The sequence below is a fragment of the Eimeria necatrix genome, genomic scaffold, assembly GCF_000499385.1.
Source record: "Eimeria necatrix Houghton genomic scaffold, Enh_scaff256, whole genome shotgun sequence".
Taxonomy (NCBI): Eukaryota; Apicomplexa; class Conoidasida; order Eucoccidiorida; family Eimeriidae; genus Eimeria; species Eimeria necatrix.
In genome coordinates this window covers 1-18,843 of record NW_013653123.1, presented here as the reverse complement: position 1 = coordinate 18,843, position 18,843 = coordinate 1, and the positions used below count along the sequence as shown (strand labels likewise).

The 18,843-nt window shown below is 43.0% G+C and overlaps 3 protein-coding genes across 3 annotated transcripts; 1 reads left to right on the top strand and 2 right to left on the bottom strand.

Moving 5' to 3' along the window:
• Nucleotides 1–956: 956 nt before the first annotated feature.
• Nucleotides 957–2,971, bottom strand: ENH_00035170 (lactoylglutathione lyase, putative; the record flags this gene model as incomplete). The annotated part of the gene is made up of 6 exons (XM_013580385.1): nucleotides 957–1,040; nucleotides 1,258–1,470; nucleotides 1,655–1,943; nucleotides 2,070–2,224; nucleotides 2,438–2,560; nucleotides 2,843–2,971. 6 exons carry the CDS (start codon nucleotides 2,969–2,971, stop codon nucleotides 957–959), a joined length of 993 nt encoding a protein of 330 aa, XP_013435839.1.
• A 757-nt stretch (nucleotides 2,972–3,728) lies between these two features.
• On the top strand, nucleotides 3,729–11,398 carry ENH_00035160 (hypothetical protein, conserved; the record flags this gene model as incomplete). The annotated part of the gene is made up of 21 exons (XM_013580384.1): nucleotides 3,729–3,889; nucleotides 4,026–4,113; nucleotides 4,246–4,319; nucleotides 4,434–4,498; nucleotides 5,332–5,435; nucleotides 5,829–5,954; nucleotides 6,123–6,292; nucleotides 6,513–6,612; nucleotides 6,738–6,958; nucleotides 7,061–7,148; nucleotides 7,279–7,398; nucleotides 7,512–7,651; nucleotides 8,126–8,255; nucleotides 8,663–8,774; nucleotides 9,119–9,378; nucleotides 9,617–9,663; nucleotides 10,053–10,134; nucleotides 10,280–10,395; nucleotides 10,494–10,666; nucleotides 10,868–10,938; nucleotides 11,282–11,398. 21 exons carry the CDS (start codon nucleotides 3,729–3,731, stop codon nucleotides 11,396–11,398), a joined length of 2,565 nt encoding a protein of 854 aa, XP_013435838.1.
• Nucleotides 11,399–11,785: 387 nt separating this feature from the next.
• On the bottom strand, nucleotides 11,786–14,058 carry ENH_00035150 (3',5'-cyclic phosphodiesterase, putative; the record flags this gene model as incomplete). Its single annotated transcript, XM_013580383.1, has 5 exons — nucleotides 11,786–11,917; nucleotides 12,305–12,415; nucleotides 12,959–13,067; nucleotides 13,568–13,744; nucleotides 13,991–14,058. The coding sequence occupies 5 exons, from the start codon at nucleotides 14,056–14,058 to the stop codon at nucleotides 11,786–11,788; spliced, it is 597 nt and encodes a 198-aa protein (XP_013435837.1).
• Between the last annotated feature and the right edge of the window lie 4,785 nt (nucleotides 14,059–18,843).

The window sequence follows — 18,843 nt, the reverse complement described above, 5'->3', positions numbered from 1 at the left end:
GCAGAGCTCAAGACACTCCTTAAAAAGAGATAGAAGTAACAATGGTGCTGCCCTAAAAAGGCTGGAGCGCTCTTTAGTGAACCCTAAAGCGAGGCACTTTTCATTACGTGAAATCGCCCTTCAGCATGGTTGTGGCTTCGTTGCTGTGTGGTTCGATTTTGAGACATTTTGCGATGTTCACTTCCCAATAAACTCCACGGACTCGAAGAACAACCTACATCCAAGGCAACTGGCTTCTGTCCAGTCTTGCCAAGCATCAACCACAATAGTGGCGTTCTATTGCAACACATAAGCTCGGGAACAGTTGCAACTACAAGGGTCATGCGTCAAGGCGCGAGCCAAACAGACGCAAAGAGATCGAGAGCGGCTTTTTAGTGCGGGATGACTCCTTTGCTTCTCCCGTGCTAACGCCTTATCGCTTCGCACTGTTCCCAACTTGTTGTTCGCAGCTTTATACATCAAGCAGTCCGCTCCAAACATGTAAAACGCCTAAGGAAAACAGCGGCAAGCTGGCTGTTTCACTTTCCTATTATTTCTATGCCTCCCGTCGTTGTTAGACGCGTCGACGACACTTATGAAATCGCCATGCACAAGGAGATATCTAAAAGGCAAAGTGAACCCCTTAAGAACTTCAGTGTCTACTCTGCTACAGGGTCAGCGACACTCGAGACATAAGTCCCAGTCATACTGAACTGGAACTCGTGAAAGTCTTGTGCTTCGAAGAAATGGACTTTGCAGTGGCTGATGGAGTCATGTTTGTCACTATGCAAGAGCGAGTCTTGTTTCTTTGCATGCACATGTTAAATGCATGAAGTCCGATGTAGCGACTGCTACTTGGAATGAATGACCTCTGGAAAAGAGCAGACCGTAACGCCCACAAAAATGAATCGGCGCAGGCTGATAAATGGGCGCTGGATTATAAGCATAAGGTGTTAAATCGAAAAAGATGAAAAGCATTAAAATGTCACGCCCCTCTTGATGAGCTCCACGCTGTACCCATCCGGATCCAACGCGAATGCAATGCCCCTCATCTTTCCATCCTATTGACACATCAGGCAAAGCAAGTCGAAGAGAACGCATATAAAGTGGAATCTCTACTGCCAAATCTGCCCCGCATCGGCCGACTGCAAGTGCGAGTCACATGCCCACTCCAATAAAGCTAGCAAAACTCCCTTGCCGGGCCAAGTTTTTCGTGCTAGTGCTGCAGATGTTCTTTCCCTCTTGCTTCAATTAACTTTCCGGGTGACAAGCTCTTACTTGAGGCCTCTTCCTAAACTTCACTCCAGCAGCCTCAAGCTCCGAGCAGGCTTCTTCTAAGTTGTCGCAAAGCATTCCAATGTGGCCATAGCCCTGAGGAGGGTCGTTGCCGTTGCTGTACTTGAAGTTCGGGTCCGTCTCTGTTCCGTGGTTGTGCGTCAACTCCAAGAAAGGAAACCACTGCTTCTTGATGAATTCATCAGCCTCTGGTCCCTGTTCAAATGCCAGAAATGCACCAGAAAAACAAACGTGGATACACAGGAAAATCCCCAATCTGGCCTGTTCCCTTGCACATTGTGCAGGTTCCACAACTTGTTTGATAACTTGTTTGTAAGGCCATTTGGTTCGTGCGTGTTCCGCGCTAACTAACTAGTAAGGCTTCGATAGGCCACTTCACCTCAATATTTTCTGGGGGCGAAACGCCTGGCTCTAGATATGCAAGGAAATAAACGGTGAAGTCGCCTTTGTCTTTCTTTGCAATGAGCTTCATGCCCAGAAGATCACGATAGAAAGCCAGGGACTGTTTCGGGTCCTTGACTCGAATCATTGTTTGTGACAAGTTGAACTTCTCAGGAATGTGAGCTTCGGGATGCCGGTTGCAAAGCTCTATCCAGTACCCGTTGGGATCCTTGGCGAAAGCAATTGTCTTCATTCGGCCTTCATGAGGCCTTTTTTGAAAGCTCACGCTGAGCAAAATCACAGAAAAAGCTGCGCAGCACTAAATCAAGCAAAAATAAGGGAACACTGACACACAGGTGAAGACAGATGGGGGCAGGTGCGGGTGGCAAGACATTTTCTCTCTCTGCAATTACCCGTCTTCTTCCAATTGCTGCGACACCGCGACCACATCCGGGCAGTTGAAAGCGATGTGCCCGAACCCGCGATGGGGCTCTTCGTTTCCGTTGTTCACTTTGAAGTTGGGGTCTTTCTCAGTGCCGTGATTGTGCGTGAGCTCTAAACAGACCCCCTGAGGCGAAAAAACACGCAAAAAACAGCAATCTTCACACTTAGAAGAGTATATTTGACTCAAATTAATTGCGCACATCTCACCAAAACACAGCAATCTTCAAACTTAGAAGAGTATGTTTGACTCAAATTAATTGCGCACATCTCACCAAAAAACAGCAATCTTCAAACTTAGAAGAATATGTTTGACTCAAATCACTTGAGCACATCTCACCTTCATGCTCCACAGATACTTCTCCGCCTCGGGGGTGCCAGGGGTCGGCAACACTGCGCCATCGCGAGGGCGCTCGAGGAAGTAGAGGGAGAAACCTGCCTCATCAAACGTATACGAATGGATCTGAACAAAAAGAGGAAGAACCAACGACAAAAATTCAGATATTAATGGCAGATCAACTCATGCGGAGCATCTAAAGGCCACTGGCCTTGCACTGCAACTCATTTCACGTAGTAGCTGTCCTTCAAATGGGCTTTGGCACGGCGAGTTCGGTGCCTCTACCTTCCAAGCTTGAAACTAACGAACTATTCCGTGGAGTTGAAGCCTCTTATTATCTTTGTTGCATTTAAATTGAAGACAAGGGTTCGCGGGAGTGTGCTGGTGTGCTGCTGCTGATGGGCGCACCAGCTTCATGCCAAAGTGGCGCTCATAAAATGGCACAGTGACTTTTGGGTCTTTGATCCGCAGCATCGTTTGCTGCCAGGAGAAATTGTGCTTCTCCCCGATGGTGACGTTGCCGGCTGGAGGTGCCATTTTCGCGGCGCTTTCCTGGGTTGCAAATGTAGTAGAAGAGACAAAAAGATAAAAATACTCGTTCTTAACTCAGTGGCGAGTAAAAAACGGAAGTAACCCAGAAGTTGACGTGCGGCCCCCGCTTGGTAAGCGGCACACAGTCGCCTCGCGTCCCAAGACAGCAGTGAATTAAGACTACAGAATTATAAAAAAGAAAGCTTGATGCAGCTTGCGAGTCCTCAGCTCCAAAAATGCAGGAGCGCTTTGCGCTAAAGAGGGCCACAAGCATAGAGATCTGATACACGTCTGCTGCTACTGGGAGCCAGTAGCGTCGTGGGGCCCCACCGTGGAGTCTGTAAACTAAATAAAGCTCGTGATTTTCTCCTAGCGCGTAGAAAATGAAAATATTTAATGAATTTACTTAACTTTTGAGGGGCTAAGGGTCTGCTTAACAGGACACAAGACCGCCTGCGTCGTTCTCTGCGCGCTGTGCTGCAGTTGCCTTGAAAGCCTTGTCCGTCGCCCACGAAAATAGCGACTTTACGGCACAGATCCCTTTGTTTCATTTAGACAGACTCACTTAATATTCAAATTTTCAGCTTGGTGAGCTGCGCTTGAAGGGGTTGCATACACTGGGAACGCAGCTGCGCTTTGCGGGACAGTGCAGCCGACTGAGAGCGTTTCCCAAGGACAGCTGCGTCGTATGAGTTGAAATCATTCCTTTTCTGACAGTTTTCAAACTTCTAGCTAGCATTTTCCGTGGTGGCTTCACCAGCCGATGGATCTTGCCAATGGAGCTCAGCAAAGCGACGTGGCTACTTACCGAGGAAAGAAGCAACAGAAAGACTCAAGACAGATGGCGGCCGCAAAGCGCCTGGCCTCCCTTCACGCGAATCCGCTAGGATTAAAGGCTGCTTTTTGCCTCGGTGCATTACTATGGTGAGCAGCAAACTTCTGCATTTCCCAACAACTGATGCCACGCGTACAAACGAATTGAGACCACATCACTCAGTGGCCTGTAGCTTTTGACTGTCTCCGAATTGTTGTTCATGGTTTTGCGTCTGCGCATATTTAGGGCTTTCATTACTCTTTTTCTATTTCGGCGATATCGGCTGACCTTCGACATGGATGAAGCAGAGCAGCCGCTGACGCTCTTTTCTGAAGTCCGTTTTGCCATCACTTTTCCGGGATTTCTGCATGTTGCAAGCACATAGTCCATTCAAATAGTTCCCAGAACGCTCAGAGAATAGATTTTCCCGACTTCTGCATATTTTCCAACTGCTTTCCTCCTTCAGAATGCACTGTATTATTCCTTCTACCTGGACGTTGTGCGCGCGCCTTCCTGGTTCAAGGCGCTGGAGTCGCTGCTGTAAGATACGCACCGTTTTCCACGCACTTTTAATTTCTGTATTGAATTATGCAATTTGTCTCCACCATTTTCGACCTTTTGTTTCGCTTTCCATTTGTGATAATCTTTTTGCAGGCACGACAACCGGTCTGAACATCCCGACGTCATAAATGCACTCGAGCGCTTCAACATCTACCCAGGTGAACAGCGACTTTTTGCGAAGTGCCTGATCACAATTCAGTTAGACTCTTCACGAAACGCCTTATCAAAGTCCTCTTGGATGGAACTTTATAAACTAACCCTCTCGTCACTAAGTTATATTTGTTGAGGTCACCGCTTCACGGCTGCACCCAGTTTTGTTCTTAGTCACTTTACTGGATGTTTATATTCAGAACTGGTGCTCGGCTTCGCCTACCGCGGCCTCCGCTGGCTCTTGGGGTCCGCATTGCCGCTGTTTGTGAGAACGCCTTTCAACTTTTACGCCGCATGCAGTGCGTTGGGGCCCTTAAACCAGTCCAACTCGAGCCAGTTTATATAGTTTTCTCTTATTTATCTGTTAAATGAAAGCATTTTATGGTGCAAACTTGTGTTTGCGTCCGGTGATGCTTGCAAAAGTGCTTTTACTTCGTTCTTTTTCTTGTCCGTTCGATTCAGGTTTCTGCTTCCAAGGGTTCGGCGTGGCTTGCTTCTGCGTGTTGGCTGCCTATTTGGGTGGGCTGTGGGAGAGAATGCGAAACAACTTAGTTGTTTTTTTCTGACATGCTATTAGTCCTAAGATCATTTTGATTTGCTTCTGAGTCCCGCATTCGCAGGGTCTAGTGTGCTGTGCGGCATTTGCTGCTTCGGTTTCTTTCTGGGCAATTTCTACCATCGGCTCATTCTGAGAACTGACGGTACTGCTCTGCCTGCTTCGCGCTGCTGCAGCAACTGGACTGTATAGTTACAGAACACGGGCACAGCTACTAGCTGCTAAATAATGCATGCCAAATGATTTTATTTACTCTTTGGCTGTTGGTTTGGTGTTTACATGCAGCATTGACACTGAGGGAACATTGGGGACTTCCCTTTCTCTGGCTTAATGTCATCGCCATTTACGTAATGTTGCAGCGGCACATGCGTTTCCGTGATCAATCGAAAGTAGGCCGTAGTTAGCAGGTCGCATGCTTGACACAAAATGCACTACAAAGTCTCAAGAATTAGAACTTTGGAAGCCTCGGTGCAGCCCTGCCAAGCCCGCAGCTCTCTTGCATTCTATTTTAGCTTTAACTGTCTTCTTCCATTGCTCATTCCTGCTTGTGAGCCAGTTTGACTTCTTTGTGGGTGCCCGCAGATATTTGGTCCTTTGATTACTGCTATTTTGACTGCGACTGGCTTGTTGTTCTCCTGGCAGTTTGGCGTTTTTATTTTGACGACTCAGGTCAGCTTCTTTGGGCAATAAAAGTCCACTGCTGTTTAAAGTCCTTGCTTTGAGAGAGCTCCTAGCACCATCCAAATTTGCAAAAAATTCGAAGATGGTTCTTTTGCTTGCAGATTTCGGCCCTATTCGGCATGTGCCTTCTTGGCTATCCTGTTTCAATCGTGATAAGACGCATAGCAGCGTTTTACATGGTCGCTCTTGCCTTTGTCTTCGCTTTCATGTTCGCTTCAAAATACCTCGTGAGCTCACATTTGCCAGACAGGAATGGGAAATGTTAAGAAGGCATCAAGATCAATGCTGCACAACTCGAATGGGAGCCCCCAAAGTCTATTTCCTGTGTTGGATGAGAGCAATGGAGACGTAGGACTGTGGCGCCTGCTGCTTTCTCGTCATTGCATTGCGCGCAGGCGTTTTCGTTTTTCCCTCACGTCACACTTTCGGTCTTCGTGAGCCTTTGGCTGTTTCCGCGGCATACGGCAAATCCCAGGCCATTCGTAGGGTGGTTGTTCGCTGTGGACTTTTGGAGAGGCGTTGTGGCTGTGGGACTATGTTGTTTGATCCGCTGCGCACTGTTGCCGTGAGCTTATTGACACGAGGTCTCCAAGTGAAAAGGAAGGCTCAGCTGAGAACCCTGAGCTACTTCGCCAAGAATTCATAGCGAAATACTCCATCCAGACAACTAAACCTGTTAGAGAAGACCCATTTCGGCTGACGGTCGCCCTGTCGACTCGAACTTGTGCCTTGTGTCAGCGCTGTGCCTTCTCATGCCACCAGTTGCTATGTCCTTGCGCACTCAGCTTCGAAAAGGACGACGCGCACGTTTTCAGCCTTTTGATGTACCACCTGGGCTTTTCCAAAGATACGTTTGACAGCAGCATTTACATCCTGGGGCACACAGTAAGCAGTTTTGCCCGCACACTGTTTGCTTGCTTGCTTTTGAGGACAGTGACTGTCAGCAGAGTCCCAATGCAGGCACAAGTAGTTGAATAGTGCGCTAAATGCTCTTGTCACTTTGTGTTTAGGAATTTCTGCCGCTAAATGCGACGCTGCTGCAACATATTAGGTCCTCTGGCGTGCTGGTTGTGGCGGCCCTCATGGCTGTGGCCGCGTTCCTCTTTCTTTCCAGGGAAATATTTCTGGTGCACGTTTTGTCGTGCAAAAACTGGGATTTGTTTATGTTATTTGACGAAGGACTGGTCCCTTCTCCAGACGTAAAGGAAAATCGCAAAAATGCCGTCAGCCCGTAAGCCTTACTCGGCGCCACAAAAAAACTAAGACACCACCTTGGAAGCGGATGAATACTAACTACAAATTTTCGTACGAATTGATGTTACTTTTGGCACAGAGAGGAAGAGAGTAGACAAGACGCAATTTCCAGGGAACGCCAGAAGCTGATGGCGATGATTGGGGGAGATGTGAGGATGAGGAAGCCCGTAAGTGCACTGAGGGAAGACGGAGTGGTTCCTTAACGTATCTTGTCTAATATCGAACTGGTTTGTGGCTTTTATGTCTACAATTCAGAGCTTAAGGGTGCAACGTTTCAAAAGCTTTGTTTCTGAACAGGCCAAGCCAGTGGAGGCTGACAAGCCGGCTGAACCCGAAAGACCAACCACGCGTGGATCAGCATCTGATGAACAACTGATCGGCGCCCTCTCTCCCGGATTATGCTACCTGTTTCTTCAAGTATAATCAAGCGCATCTACAGAAACAGTATGAGCCTTAATTTCGTTTATGTTTCGAGAGTGTCTGCCTCACGCGCCTGTTTTGTTTTGCCATTGTGTTCGTTTTCCCTGAAGGCTTTCTTCTTTACAGCATTGATGCTGCTTATAGCAAGATTGCGCATCTTGGCACTGCCACTTCTCTGCGTCTTCGCCTCCCTGTGTGCTTCAAAGGCGTTTTGGGGAAATTGTGGCCGACGACTGCTATCAGCGCTGGGGTGTGTGAGAACGATTATGCATGCGTTTTGCATTTCTTGAAGCGCTGCAGCTAGCGCAGCACTTCAGCTTTACTGAGTTCTGGGGGCAGCTTAGCGCGAAATACACGGGTGTGGCTGTGCACTTTTGCAAATATAGAGGAAAGGGATATGCGTTTGTTTCTGACAGGCTGTATGCGGCGCTGAGTAGAGCCGTTGGAAAACGTGTGCAGAGGCTGCTAAAATTTGCAGCACTCTGCATTTTAATTTGTCTTTCTGTCCTGCCATACTACATAAAATTGCCTCTGAATGAGATGCTTACTCCCTTTCCCGCCCTGGAGAACGCCAACAGCCCCAGCAAGCAGCGCCTCTTCGCTTGGCTGTAAGACCGCATCTTTTTGCACCGAAGTAGGAATGTCCTTATTTTTTTCGCAGTTTCAAAATGCATCTAACTGCCATGCATGCATCATGATTTAATCTGCACCCCTTGGCCTGCAGGGAAAAGAATGTGCCACCTGAGTCGGGGATCTTGGCCGACATGACAACATCGGCGTCTCTTCGCGCCGCCATCCCTTTTCTCCGCACTGTCATTCACCCGCAGTATGAAAACGTTGGAATACGGCGTCGAGTAAGGCTGTTTGAACCTCGGTTTGTTTTTTCTTTAAATCTTCAAGAGTTTCGTCGAGCTTAGTCATTTCCATAAAATGGATAGACAATTGATCTTCACTTTGGTCGTTCTTGTGGAGCTTCGCAGTGCATGACACTTCGGTTTTCCTCTAGAGTTTTGTCGAGCGTAGGCACGTTTAAAAGTAGGAGGACAGCTAATCTTCATTTTCGTCCTTTGTGGAGCTTCGCAATGCTTGGAAGTGGTGTTTTGAGCCTCGTTTTGTTTCTTCTTTAGATCTTCTAGAGTTCCATCGAGTTTGTGCCTTGTCATAAACTGGGTGGAGAGTTGATCTTCATTTGTCTTCCGTAAATCTTCACAATGCACCGAACTGATGCGCCGCAAGGCAACATTTGCTTCCATTTCTGCAGGTGCAGTTTGCCTATGGGTCGGCTGCATGCCCACCGATGGCTCTTTACAATCAGCTACTGCGAGATCTCTACAGAACGGACTACATTGTTCAAAGCAGCTTCAGATGCGCAGGTACTGACAGCGAAGTCAAAGTGAAGTCCAGTGACTCAAACCACAGTGGCAGTGACCCTAGCATAGTTGCAGTTGACGCCTCGCTGCGTTTAGATGTTTCGCGGGCCGAACGACACTCACACTGGAATAATGAAACTCTTGAAAACAAATTTTAATACTGCTTTACCTTTAGATCGGATTTATTCCGCGGAACTGTGCCGTGCAGATGTTTGGACCACCAGAGATGGCCCTTTGTGAGCATTTATCAACAGCGATGTTCCTTCCGAGCACCCATCGCTCGAATAACATAATTAATTAAATAAATAATGGAAACTGAGTATCCTTTCTGCTTGTGCACTTCACAGCGCCTCCTAACGCCCCAACTTCTGTCTTCGATGTGGCCAACAAAATAGACGAGTTTGATTTCAAGTGCCCAGCTGGTGTTTCAGTTGAGCAACGCTTTTGCTTTCGCACTTTATTTGACAATAATCCTTTCTTTAAGCTCGTCTACGCCAATGAGGTCTTCTCCGTTCTTAAAAGGCTTGATGTGCTCTCTCTAGACCACCAGGCTGCAGCCATTGAGGGCAGAACAAAAGAATATAAATCATTTGACTGGAAAAATAAGGTAAGAAGGGAGTAACTTAGGGGATTCTGAATAAGTCCTAAAAGGGCGGGAAACCCCGCTGTGCAGCTGAGTATTGCTGTAATTACTTATCCATCTGCTGCCCTTGCTGCAGCAGCTGGAGCTACAACTGCAGCTTCTCTTTCCTGCGTGGCTAATGTAAACATTAGCAAGGGCAAAAGCTGATTTGAAAATGGCCTGCAGTTGGTTCTGCTGCTGCGTGTTGCATCCGTTCCTCCAGATAATGGAGAAATCGAGCTGGCAGCCCTTCATAGAACGTTGCAAATTGTAGGTGCTGCGCTCTCCTCTGCAGCGGTATTCCTTTCGCTTTCGGGGGCGACTATTTTGCGTTTTGAGCTTCAATAAAGGAATTAAAAGCGAAGGTTCACTGTGTAGCTTTGTAGGCCTGTGATTGCACTCAGAACGGATCCTCACTGTGGAGCTAACATTGCTGGTCTAGGTCTGCGCATGTTGGAGCGCCACGGCCTTCAAGAAGTATCTTAGTCTGCATTTAATTGCCATCAATTTGTTTCTCGAATAGATAAATCAGCAGTTGTACTTCGCTTGCCGCTCTGTAGTCACCAGCCAAAACCAGCTGCGTCGGCTTTGCTGCTGTTGCTGCTGCCGCCGCGCCAGGTGGGAACACTTCTTCATTCTATGGCTGTGGAGAACTTCAGCGACACCGAGACAATGGAGCAGTACGCCCTATACCTCGACTTCAACTTGCGCAAGCCTCAGGCAGCACTGAAGTACTACCAAGTGAGCCTCCAGCCCTGTTTCTTTTTTCACACAGGTGGATCTCATGGGGGAAGTTACTACTAGCTGCATGACTGCAGCTGGATAAGCGCCTTTAGTAAATAATATTTTAAAGGAACTTTGGATGCCTGGTTGGTTATGACTGCAGAAGGCAGCGGCGGTGAGCCCGCCGAACTTTGGCCGGGCAGTTCAGTACGCGCTCTACGTGCAGGAAAGCGTGAAAGACAGAGAGAAATTCATTGATGCAGCTGACTATGTCGCCAAGTAAGCCTTAATTTTGGATTTATTCTCGCTAGAAGCGAGGCTATTTTCGAAAAGTGCAGCATTTTGTGAATTCAGGCTGCGGGGGTGGTGCGGCTCAGGGCAGCGGAACTACTCAGTGATCCCAGACTCAATCTTTTAGAGGAGGTGGATAACATCTGCAGAGGCGCTGTGCTGCTGCAGCTGCTGGCGGGAGAGAAACGTACGGCAGAAGCAGCAGCAGCAGCAGCAGCAGCAGCAGCAGCAGCGCGAAAGCGATCACAAGGCTGTTGTGGTTTTTTCTCTAGCGGCGTCCAGCCACAGTGTTCCTCTCAGTGCTGCTGATAATAAAGGAATTATTGCTGCAGTGCTGCTGCTAGTAAAGAGTTGTTGCTGCAGTGCTGCTGCTAGTAAAGAGTTGTTGCTGCAGTGCTGCTGATAATAAGGTGATGCTGCTGACACTGCGCGCGTTGCTGCTGCTGGTTCTCCGGCGCAGGAGATGATATTGCGAGCGAAAAAAGAGAAGAATATGCAGAGGCTGCTCACGAGTTGTGGCAGAAGGCACGGGTAAGGAATTCAAGGAAACGCAAATCACTCTTCGTTGTGATTCCACATGACCATACATATAACTACATGCCAAGCCTGTTTCCCACTTTATTCATTTAGTTCAGAAACTTCAGCTCATCTGGCGCTAAGTAGCAGAACACTGAACAAACTCGGAGACCATGTTTGGTAGAACAGATCTTCTTCGTAGATGTGCGAGTGCCTGTCCATTTGCTTTTATGCTCTGAGTCTGTAATGTGCAGCTGCATGTGCATGCATGCGTCTTGTTGTGCATTTGCACTTTTCTACTTTAAATCCGAACGCATGCGAGTTGTGCAGAAGCAGCTGAGTTGCGTTTTGTTGTCAGGAAATAAACATTCAAAATAGTTGCGTAGTTCGGCATTGGCAGCTTTTTGAAGGTGAAAATCTTTCCACCGCAAAACGCCTCCTCCACTTTTTCGTGGGGAACTTTGCAGCCGTCTGACTGTCCTAATGAATCGTTTAAACGACATGCTGAGGAGTTCATTTAAATGTTCTTTGTGCATTTAACTTTGCGCAAATACTAATCCTGCGAGCTTTCCTTGTGTCACATCCGCACACAAATGCCAAGGCATATAAACGGAAGAACATGCATTAGGGGGTGAAGTCGACACGAAATTCGCGTCTAGAAGCCAACAAGCAGTTCAGATTAGCAGATTGAGTCGGAATAGAGGAAATAAAAAGCAAGTTGTGCTTTATTCGTCGGCGGAGGGAGTTGCATGCAGCCTGGAGGCTGCGGAGTCCACTGACACGGCCCCTCCGCGAGCACTTTTTGCCGCGCTTTCTCTCGAAAACTATTTCTAAATTTCTTTTTGTCCTCTCAAAACTATTTCTAAATTTCCTTTTGTCCTCTTTGCCAGTGTGCGGCGTTCGCCTCGATGTTGGCGACGCAAATGTGCGCGAGTTCTTGCCGCTTCGACAGCTGCAGCGTTTCGTCCATCGACTTCAGTTCATCGTACAGCGGCTGCAGCAGCACAGCCACCCTTCCCCTCCCTGGACATTTAAATCCCTTTTTAATTCAAAATTAAAACATTATTTTACATTTAAATTCATTTTTAATTCAGGATTTATCCCTTCTATTCGAAACCACGCTGCTGCAGCGCAACAGAGCTGATCACAGCAACCCGACTTGTGCACATTCAGTTTGCGCTGCATCTGGATGTGGCAGCAGCAGCAGGAATACATAAAAGAACATCTATTTAGACAAAAATAATAAATATTTGTGCATTTTCTTCCACCTAAACAGATGCATGCAGCTGTTGAACACAAAAAGAACATCTATTTAAACAAAAATAAAAACTATTTGTGCACTTAAAGCGCCAAAAAGGAATAAAAACCAAAAAAAACTCACTTTCACGACGAAGTTGATAAAACCAATTTGAGAAGACACAAATTCCTTCTCATGCAGCGAACGGTCGCAGAGAAAGGACTTCGGAAGCCCCAGACGCTCCTCTTCGTCCCCCTAAAAACAAAACACAAAACACCACCAAGTCCTGCTGCTGCCACGTTGCTGCAGCACGCTGCAGCAGCCGCTGCAGCAGGCTGCAGCAGGCACTGCAGCAGGCTGCAGCAGGCACTGCAGCAGGCTGCAGCAGGCACTGCAGCAGGCTGCAGTGCTCAGCAGGCAGCAGCAGGCTGCAGCAGGCACTGCAGCAGGCTGCAGCAGGCTGCAGCAGCAACTGCAGCAGGCTGCAGCAGCAACTGCAGCAGGCTGCAGCAGCAACTGCAGCAGGCTGCAGCCTGCTGCAGCAGCCACTGCAGCAATGAGCAAGTTTGTGCAATTGGCAATTGCAGTCTTCGCCAACATTTTGTAATTTTTGACAGTTTTTTGCAATTCTTGTCAATTTTATAAAATCTTTTCCAACTTTTTGCAATCTTTGACAATTTTATAAAATCTTTGTCAATTTCCTGCAATCTTTGTCGATTTTTTGCAATCTTTGTCCATTTTTTTGCAATCTTTGTGAATATTTTGTAGTTTTTGTCAAATAAATCCACCAAATCTCACTTGGTCATAAAACTCTGTCACCACGCGTCTGCACCATTCCTCGTGCTGTTCCCAAGAAGTGGCGGCGTGGCCCAAGTCCGCCGCTTTGACGCACATGGAGATGACGCGGCTGAAGTGAAACAAAAGAAAATAAAAAAGAAAATAAATTTAAAATTAAAAATTAAAAATAAAATTAATTAATTAATTCAAACTCTGCATGCATGCAGCTCCACTTGCACAACGTGTTGGTCTGCCTCCTGGATGCCACTGCATGCAGATAGAAATGCGGAAATAAGCCTTTTCTGTACACTGCACTCATTCTGTGGATATTTGCTATTATATATATATATATTTATATAAATGTAAATATATTATATATATTATATATATATTTATATATATATATAATATATATTTAAATGCACTTCATTTGTATTTCTTTTCTGGCTGGAAAACTTCAGAAACCTCGAGAGCGGTGGAGCTGTACATACACTTCAAATATATGCAATGAAGGGACTTCTTCAGAGCTAAGAAGCTGCAGTTTAATGAAACTGATTAAATGCAAATTAAGAACTTTAAACCTTTCCGTATTCGGAGCTTGCAGCAAGAACTGAGGCTAATAAGGCCCACGTTCTGTCTTCTTCGTTGCTGGCAATGTTGAATTCTCCGTTGATTCTTTTGGTTCGAAAAGCACTAATGTGGTCGAAGTGCATTTTCATATCTGTCGATAAAATCCACTCAATTATGTACTTCCGAACTGCGCGGTAAGCGCAGTCCGTCGCCTTCTCCAGAATGTTGCACTGAGGCCTGAGAAAGAAAGAATTAAAAAACAAAAAACAAAAAAAACCCGAGTGGCTCATTCGCTTCCCAGGTGTCTGTACACCCCAGTTCACTTGGCCCGCAAGAGAGTCCCCACGATCTGCTCACTTAAATGCTTCTTATTGTTTTTTTCCAGCTTTTTATTTAGCACTGACACTAATGCCATTCTATTAATGCCATTCCTGCCACATTATTGTTAAATATATTATCCAAAACTCCAAAGTCTAGCCCTACAGCTCATGTGAAACTGAAAAGAACTGCTGCTGCCCAAACTGCCACTTCGAATTTAAAATTTGTGGCATTTTTGCTTTTCGAATTTAAACACTTGTGGCATTTTTGCATTTTGCATTTTGTATTTGTGGCATTTATTATTTATTCGAATCTGCAGCTTAAAATTCGTGGCATTTGTGCATTTTAAAAGTATAAAACTTCGCGGCATTAGTGCATTTAGAAAGTAAAACTTCGTGGCATAAATGCATTTAAATTTAGCATTTGTGGCATTTAGAATACAAAACTGTGGCATCAGCACTTGTGGCATTTAGAAAGTAAAACTTCGTGGCATTAATGCATTTAAATTTAGCATTTGTGGCATTTAGAAAACAAAACTCTGTGGCATCAGGGCATTTGAACTTAGCAGCTGTGGCATTTAGAAAACAAAACTGCGGCACTGATACCATTTTTCGAAGCAATTAATTATTTTTCTTATTTAGTATTTTCATATGAAGGTACAATCAGGGCATTTGAACTCAGCAGCTGTGGCATTTAAACAAAACTGCAGCACTAATGCATTTAAATGTGGCATTTGTGGCATAAATTAACACTTGTGGCATAAATTAGCATTTGTGGCATAAATTAGCACTTGTGGCATAATTAGCATTTGTGGCATAAATTAACATTTGTGGCATAAATTAGCATTTGTGGCATAAATTAACACTTGTGGCATAAATTAACACTTGTGGCATAAATTAACACTTAGCACTTGTGGCATAAATTAGCATTTGTGGCATAAATTAACACTTAATACTTGTGGCATAAATTGGCATTTGTGGCATAAATTAGCATTTGTGGCATAAATTAGCATTTGTGGCATAAATTAGCATTTGTGGCATCTCCCGGGGTGGCCCTGCAGCAGCAGCAGCAGCAGCAGCAGCAGCAGCAGTAGCAGCAGCAGCAGCAGCAGCACTCCGCAGTGCAGGCCGCGTGAGTTCGAACTCGAAAGCGCCAAAAGCGGAGAATAATTCAACTCTTCGCACGCAATTAAGGCCTTTTCGAGATATATTCCCTAGGGTTTAGGGTTTAGGGTTTAGGGTTTAGGTTTTGGGGTTTGGGAGGGCACTGTGAACTGAGTCGATGCGGCGATGCTGCGTGGGCTCTCAGGTGTCTGTACACCGCAGCGCAGGGCTGTGGTTCTGAAAGGGCGTGGAACCACTTCTTGCAAATACATTTAAAATGAAATTTCTGTTAAAAGTGAAACCATTTAGACATTTATTTTCAATTAAATGCAAAAAATAGCATTTCGCCACTTCAAAAAGACTCCACAGAACTCCCACTCACCACATCGTGGCAAAGAGATGCAATTCCAACGGCAATATCTTCCAAGTCGCTCATGCTGCGCGAAAACAACAAAAATAAATAAAATAAAATAAAATAAATAAATTAAAATTGACCTCGGAATAAAAAATGAACAAAATTAGTTGCAATTACCCCCAGCCCTCAGCCCCCTGAGCTGTACGTACACCCCAGCATCAGCAAGAAGCCACAAATAAAAAAGACAGACTTCTAAAAGTGGAGTTCAATTCTAAATATATTATTTAAACAAAAAGAATTAAAAGATAAATTAATTCCAAAATATTCGCCAAAGAAAGAAAACTAAAACTTACAATTCGCGGACGCGAAGCATTTCAAGAAGACAAATGGCCATGTGGCAAACCTGCAGGAGCGCAAAACAAAAGTTAAGAGAACGAGGATTGAACTAATAATAATAATTTTAATAATAATAATAATATAAAATAAGTAATAATAATAATAATAATAATAATAGTAGTAATAATAATAATAATAACAATAATAATAATAAAAAATAATAATAATGACAATCGCGGAAAATGAAATTAATAATTGGAAAATAAAATAAAGAATTGCAAAATGAAGTTAATAATTGGAAAACAAAATAAACAACTGGAAAGTGAAATAAAAAATTGCAAAGAGAAATTGATAATTGAAAGATGGACTAAATAATTGAAAGTGGAATAAAAAGGCGGAAAACGAAATAAACAATTGGAAATAACTGAAAGCCAACTAATTGAAAAAATGAAATAAAAAATTGAAAACGAAACAAATAATCAAAAAAAACAAATAAGTAAAATGAAATAAATAATTAAAAAGACTAACAGTGGCTCCGTGAAGTGCGTTATGGTAAGGATTTTCTCTGTAGGCGCTGTTGACTTCATTTAGCACTTGAAAATAAACAAAAAACATATTTATTTAGATAAAAATTAAAATAAAATAAAACAAATAAATAAAATGAATAAATAAAAGACTAACAGTGGCTCCATGAAGTGCGTTGTGGTAAGGATTTTCTTTGTAGGCGCTGTTGACTTCGTCTAAGAAGTTGGAAAGGACATCTGTGTTGAGACTGATGTCCGGAGAAAGACAAAAAGGAGACAAAATTGTGAATCCAACTTCGAACAAAGGTCGCGAACTCTCGCGACCAAATTGAATAAAATCTAAACTCCAGTCCACTCCGATCTTGGCGCTGTACTCCTTCAGCGCCTGCTGTACGTACACCCCAGCCACGCGCCCCCCCGCAGAACTGCCCCCGTCACTTCAAATCATTTTTTCTTCTTTTTTCAACTTTTTCTTTTTTAATTTTTTTTCTTCTTTTTCAATTTTTTGTTTTTTGTTTTTTCGCAAACTTTTGCGGATTTTTATTGCAACTTTCTCGCTGGCTTTAGCGGCTTTTATTCGCAACTTTTATTTGCAACTTTTGCTGCTTTTTAGGACGACTTTTAAACTCCAAAACTTCACAAGTCCTTTCTGAACTTTCGCTGACTCTTCTATTCTGCACTTCAAATTTGCACTTCTAAATTAAATTCCAACTCCAAATTTGCACTTCTAAATTAAATTCCAATATTGCATTTTTAATTAAATTCCAAATTTGCTTTTTTAAATTAAATTCCAACTCCAAACTTGCATTTCTAAATTAAATTCCAAATCTGCACTTCCAATTTGCATTTTTAGATTAAATTCCAAATTTGCATTTCTAAATTAAATTCCAACTCCAATTTTGCATTTTTAAATTAAATTCCAACTCCAAATCTGCATTTCTAAATTAAATTCCAAATTTGCATTCCCAATTTGCATTTCTAAATTAAAATCCAACTCCAAATTTGCATTTTAAATTAGCATTTCCAATTTTGCAACTCCAAATTCGATTTGTAATTCGCGTTTTCAATTTGCACTTGAACTTTTTTCAAACTGCATTTCGAATTCTATTTCCAAAAATAATATTTGAATTCGAACTTGAATTCGAATCTGAATTTAAATTTAAATTTAAATTTAAATTCAAATTTAAATTTAAATTTGTATTTAAATCTGAATCTAAGTTTGAATTTAAACTTGAATTTGAATTTGAATTTGAACTTAAACGAATTTAAATTTGAACTTGAATTTGAATTTAAATTCGAATTCGTATCTGAATCTGAATCTAAATCTAAATTTGAACTTGAGTTTGAATTTAAATTCGAATTTGAATTTAAATTCGAATGTGAATCTGAACCTGAATCTGAATCTAAACTTGAATTTGAACTTGAGTTTGAAATTGAATTTGGATTTAAACTTGAATTTACATTTGAATTTAAATTTGAATTTAAATTTCAATCTAAATCGAAATTTGAATTTGAATTTGAATTTAAACTTGAATTTAACTTCGAATTTGAATTTGAATTTGAACTTGAGTTTGAATCTGAATCCAAACTTGAAGTTGAACTCGAGTTTGAATCTAAATTTGAATTTAAACTTTAATTTGAATTCGAGTTCGAATTTGAATTTGAACTTGAACTTGAGTTTGAATCTGAATCTAAACTTGAACTTGAGTTTGAATTTAAATTTGAATGTGAACTTGAATTTAAATTCGACTTTAAATCTGAATCTAAATCTAAATTTGAATTTGAACTTGAATTTAAATTTGAATTTAAATTTGAATTTGAATTTGAACTTGAATTTAAATTCGAACCTGAATCTGAATCTAAATTTGAATTTGAATTCAAACTTGAATTTAAATTTAAATTTGAATCTAAATCTAAATCTAAATTTGAATTTAAATTTAAATTTGAATTTAAACTTGAATTTAAATTCAAATTTGAATTTGAACTTTAATTTGAATTTGAATTTGAATTTGAATTTGAATTTGAAGTTGAATATTTTGGAAGCTCACGAGAGTGTCTACAGTTCCGAAAACTCGCGTGCGGCGCCTGACGGCCAAACTGGTCATGCGGGAAAGCTTTCTGGGTCTGCTGATTCCTTCCCTCCTCAAGTCCGACACGTAGCTCTTCGCGAAACCCTGAAAAATTAAAAAATAAAGAACAAAAACGCATGCAAATCGCATGCAAAACGCATGCAAAACGCATGCAAAACGCATGCAAAACGCATGCAAAGAGCATGCAAAACGCATGCAAAATGCACGCAAAATGCGTGAAAATCGCAGGCACAATGCTTGCAGATCGCGTGCTGCAGCAACACGCAGCAGCAGCAGCAGCAGCAGCAGCAACAGCAGCAGCAACAGCAGCAACAACACGTGCTGCTGCTGGAAATGGTTTGCAAATTTGAAGTTTCGCTCTCGTTCAAATTATCATTTGCAACTTCTCCCGAGATTCCCATTTCACACAAAATGAAATGAAACAAAACTATTTACAAAACCCACTTAAATATAAAAAACATATATATATACATATATATATATATATATATATATTATATATATATATACGTTATACATATATATAACAGAAAAATGAACAAAGAACATATATTTGCAAATATTAATTATATTTAGTTATTAAAACACTTTTTGGCCCACGTCTTTGCAA